This window comes from Monoraphidium neglectum (genome assembly GCF_000611645.1).
Source record: "Monoraphidium neglectum strain SAG 48.87 unplaced genomic scaffold scaffold04204, whole genome shotgun sequence".
Taxonomy (NCBI): Eukaryota; Viridiplantae; Chlorophyta; class Chlorophyceae; order Sphaeropleales; family Selenastraceae; genus Monoraphidium; species Monoraphidium neglectum.
In genome coordinates this window covers 1-4656 of record NW_014009425.1, presented here as the reverse complement: position 1 = coordinate 4656, position 4656 = coordinate 1, and the positions used below count along the sequence as shown (strand labels likewise).

The 4656-nt window shown below is 66.9% G+C and overlaps 1 protein-coding gene across 1 annotated transcript; it reads right to left on the bottom strand.

Moving 5' to 3' along the window:
• Positions 1–355: 355 nt before the first annotated feature.
• MNEG_14022 (DNA (cytosine-5)-methyltransferase CMT3) lies at positions 356–4631 on the bottom strand (the record flags this gene model as incomplete). Its single annotated transcript, XM_014037506.1, has 10 exons — positions 356–553; positions 867–956; positions 1269–1355; positions 1671–1758; positions 2096–2202; positions 2412–2704; positions 3223–3391; positions 3629–3718; positions 4112–4201; positions 4503–4631. 10 exons carry the CDS (start codon positions 4629–4631, stop codon positions 356–358), a joined length of 1341 nt encoding a protein of 446 aa, XP_013892960.1.
• Positions 4632–4656: the final 25 nt, after the last annotated feature.

The window sequence follows — 4656 nt, the reverse complement described above, 5'->3', positions numbered from 1 at the left end:
CCCTGATCTTGTAGTCTGGGTAGAGGTGCAGGCGGGAGGGGTTCCCAAAGCGCCGGAAGATGTCGGCACGCTCCTCCTGAGAGTGGGGATGTGGAACGGCAGATGTGCGTGTGCGTGTGCATGTGTGTGTGTGTGAGTGCGCGCGCGTGCACGTGTGGGCATATGTGCATCACGCGGAAAATTGTTCTGTGTATGGAAGGCTTCTTACAAATATCGACATGCACTCCACAGACTGAGACCAACCCGCACTTTTAGACAACCACACACACACACGGACGCGAACACCCCCCCCCCCTCTCTCTCTCTGTCTCCCCCCCTCTCTGTATCTCCTTTCCACATCTCTGCCTCAACGCCCTCAACTCCGCACCTCTGGGGGACCGTAGTCGTCCACAAAGGCGCCGATTCCTTTGGCGCTGCAGGAGGCCACCACGGCCTCGTAGTCCTCGTCAGCGACCGCCACAACCGCCGCCCCCGCGGGCGCCGCGCCGGCCGCCGCGAGCAGCAGGCAGCGGCCGAGCGCGGCCGCGACGGGCGGCGCCACGGCGTTGCCCATCTGGGGGCGGGGGAGCGGAGCCACCGGGGGCAAGGCGCAGTGGTTGACGTACATTGATGCGTGCCATGGGCTTGTGGAGCGCTCCCCAGGACAGTCCCTAGCCGGCGACACACACCCTGTGAAGGCCAGCCCCGCCCAAGAATCACGTTCGGCTCCAGAGGGAAGCGCTGCGCGGCTCGGCGCACCGCAGCGCTCGGCATGCGACGAGGTGCCGCGCTGCTTAAGCCATGCGCTGCTGCCTCACAGTACGCCGTGCTGCAGGCGCCATGTGCCGCAGCGTCACCGCCGCGCCGCCGGCCCCCCCCCCCCTCACCTGCAGGTACCTCTGCTGCAGGCTGCTGGTGGACACCCCATGGCCACCGCCCTCCTCCAGCCCCACCAGCACGTAGTAATCAGGGAAGCCCTGGGGCCGGGAGACGAGGGGGCGCACCCGGCGACCGCGCGCGTCAAGGCCGGCGGTCCAGAAGCAAACACATATGTGCGTGTGGGGACAAGCCCGTGCGCGCCTGCCCTAGCCGTGCGCAAGGGGCCGCAGCCGCCTTTGCGCTGGAGTCCCCTGTCCCCCCCGCAAATTTTTCGCCCCATCCAGCAGCCCCAACTGCCTGAGATCTCTGCTTCCAGCCGTTGCAGCCCATTTGCGTGGCCCCCGTCCCTCGATCGCTTAATGAGAACCAGCTGCTCACCGCTCCGCCCCCCTTTCGCCCAGCTATCTCACCTGGCAGCGCGCGTTCTCGCGCACAGTCAGCACCCTGTCCTGCTCAGGGTGCAGCAGCTGCAGGTTGTGGGGCTCCGCACGGCCCACCTGCAGGGGGTGACGCAACACAAGAGAATGTGTGATTGTGTGTGTTTATGTGTGTGTGTGTGTGTGTGTGTGTCATGGCAGTGGCGTGAGGATGTAGCAATGGCATATCATCTGCTGGGGCCGCCAATGAGGAGGGCGTCACGAGTAGAGGCAGGGAGGGGGGGAGGGCGCAGCGAGAGAACAGGCGCGGGTCTTCCGCCCCGCGCGCGCGAAGCGTGCGACTTGGCAGCCGGCGGGGAGGCTGGGTCGGGCTGGGCCGCGCGGCAGTCAAGAGCTGCAATGCAGCAGCTCTTCAGCGTTGAGGCGAGGACGCACCACTGTCGTCTGCACGGAGTCGTGCCATATACGGCCGAAGCAGCCGTGGCGACCGTTGGACTTCCCCTTCTTGTAGGTGATGCACCACCTTCCGGGGGTAAGGGGAACCAAAGAGGTGTGTGTGTGTGTGTGTGTGTGTGTGTGTGTGTGTGTGTGTGTGTGTGTGTGTGTGTGTGTGCGCGTGCGCGAATAGTGTCAACGAAAAAACGCAAAAGCTCAAGTTGTTGAGAAACTCACAGCTTTGCGTGTTTGAGGCTGTTTGGCTGTCAGAATGCAGCCGACTCGTGTGGCAAACAAGCTGCACTTTTGCACAATGAAATAGCAGACGGTGACTCGCCGCGAAGGGTCAATCCTGTGCCTGCATCGCCGCCCGCAAATACAGCCAGCAGGCGTCGTGCGCGCCACGCCCCCTCGGACCCGCGCACCTGGGGCAGGCCAGGTCCCCGGTCGGCAGCCAGACCGTCTTGGCGTCGCAGCCATCCATGGCCGTGCCGCGCCAGGCGCCCTTGTCCTCTGAACCGTAATTATCCACCTGGGGGCAGGATCAGGCCAGCAAGCGCCCGCCAATCGCATTGATTTGTTCGCCCTCGCATACGCACATGTCGGCATGCCAAGGTTGGAGCTCTTCGGCCGCCCTCTGCGGACGTGCATGCGACACCACGTGTGCACGCATTCGGCCCGAGAGACAGCTTCACCCCCGCCCCCACGCCGCGCCGTCCCCCGGGCTGCGCCCCCTCCTACCCTCTCGTGCGTCTTGGGCCCGGACTTGGCCCCCGCCTTCGACGCCGCAGAGCCCGCCGCCCCGCCGCCCTTTGAGCCGGACGCCGCGGCCTTGCCCCGGCCCCTGCCCCCGCCTTTGCCCCCGCCGCCGCCGTCCTCGTCAGCGTCCTCGTCATCGTCGCCGCCGCCGTCGGGGGCGCCGGCATCGTCGCCGGGCTTGTGCACGCAGCCACCGCCGGGGCAGAGGCCGTCCTCAAGCTTGGCGCCGCGGTGCACCTTCTTGGGGGCGTGCCAGGAGCCGCTGCAGCAGGTGCCTGGGAAAATTGCATGTGTGCGAGCGTGTGTGTGTGTGTGTGCGCGTGTGCGTGTGTGTGTGTGCACTGTTTGCATAATGTGTGAAACTTTGCATGTTGTGTGTGCGTATATGCAAGAGAGAATGTGAGTGCGCACGTGTGCGCGCGTCCGCATAAACGCAGACGCCAGGCGTCCGGCGCCGCAATTACTGAGCAATGTCAGGGGCGGCGACGACGGCCTGGCCTCCGCGGCTGGCCCTGCACGGCCCTGGTGCACGCAGCCAAAGCGTGAGCCCGCAGCCCTGGCGGCGTGAAGGACGCCTTCCCGTTGCATGCTACGATATCGAGCGCACCCACGCTCACGCACCCACCTTCCACAAACACGCACATGACCATGGTCGCACATGCACACAAACACAGACGTCTACACACGCACACACACATATACACACACACGGTGTCTCTCCAACCCGCATCATCCTACACACACACACACACACCTCGTTCCCCCTGACACACACGTGCCAAAAGTCGCCCACCGTCCGGGTGCGTCACCACGCCGTCCACACTGCGGAAGTTGGCGCCCCTCTCCCTGGGGACAGCCACCATCCGCAGGAAGTCGTCAGCGTTGCACAGCAGCGGCCGGTGGTCGCGCAGCGCGCCCCGGCTGTCGTCCGCTTCCGAGTCTGCCAGCTCAGCCTGCAGGACCTGGGGATTGGGTTCGTGTGTGTGTGTGTTTTTGTGTGTGTGTGTGTGTGTGTGTGTGTGTGTGTGTGTCTGTGTGTGCGCACGTGCGTGTGCGGTGTCGCGGGTACCACCGTCTATCAAAGGAAGGCCTTGCGTTTTCGCCTCGCCGCCCTCGGAAGCAGCACAGCCCCCGCCGGCTGCGGGGCGCCACCGGCGGGCGCCTGTGGGCATCCAAGGGGCACCTTCTCCGATCCGCACCTGCCCGATCCAGGTGAACACTGACTGGCCGTCCAGCCGCCGCGCGACCTCCTTAGCCTCCCGCAGCACAGGGTCAGTCAGTCGACCGCCCTTTGCGCCGCGCAAGGTGCGTGTTGGGCGCGAGGTGCGGGGCGTGTGCGAGCCGGGTCGGGGCCGGGCGGGGCGCGAGGGCCGCCGCGGCTCGTGGGAAGGGGGGGGGCGCTCGGCGGGACAGCGGCCCCGCCCCCTGCTCGCCGCGGCCGCGGCCCGTCAGCGGACGGGAGGCGGCCGCAGACCCGCGCAGCGGGGGCCTGGCAAACCCTACGGCTCGCCGCCGTCATGGGCGGCCCGTTGCTGAGGCGAAGGCAGCGGCAGACACAGACGCAGCGGCACGCGCAGCGGCAGGCGCAGCGGCAGAGGCAGGCGCAGACGCAGCGGCAGAGGCAGGAAAGGGGACTGAAGTGTACACGCAGGATGCCAACGAAAAGCAAGGGGGGGCCTCACCTCCGAGTCGAGGTGTTTGCGCCACGTCTCCCCCGCAAAGTCCTTCTTGGAGCCGTCCTTGTTGCACCGCACCAGGCGGCCCAGCGCCTCCTGCGGGGTTGGGGGGGGAGGCCAGGCAAGGGGCGCGGCGGTGGGCGGGCGGAGGGAGTACTACCGGAGGGTCGGTCGTGGTGGCGAAGGCTTCTCTGCTCCTGGGCCCGCCATTCACCCCACCTTTGCTGCGATGAGGAAACAGTCACTTTGGAATCCGTTCCAACACGGGCAGTCAGGAAGTCCGAGCAAACGCCAACAACCATCCATGACTCAGTTGAGCAGCAACACCCTAACGCCCAAGCAAGCGTCAAGGGGGCCTGTTTGTTGCCGTTTTGGTGTTGCCCCAGCCCCGACGCACCTCCCCACCCTCCCGGTACGCGCGCCGCATGGCCCGCTCCAGCCGCCGCCGCGCCGGCCCCATGAAGCGGTCGGCCGCCGCCGCGCGCTCCGCGAGCGCCGGCGTGCCGGCCGGCGGGCGGCGGCGCATCCACGCCTGGAACACGGTGCGGGGC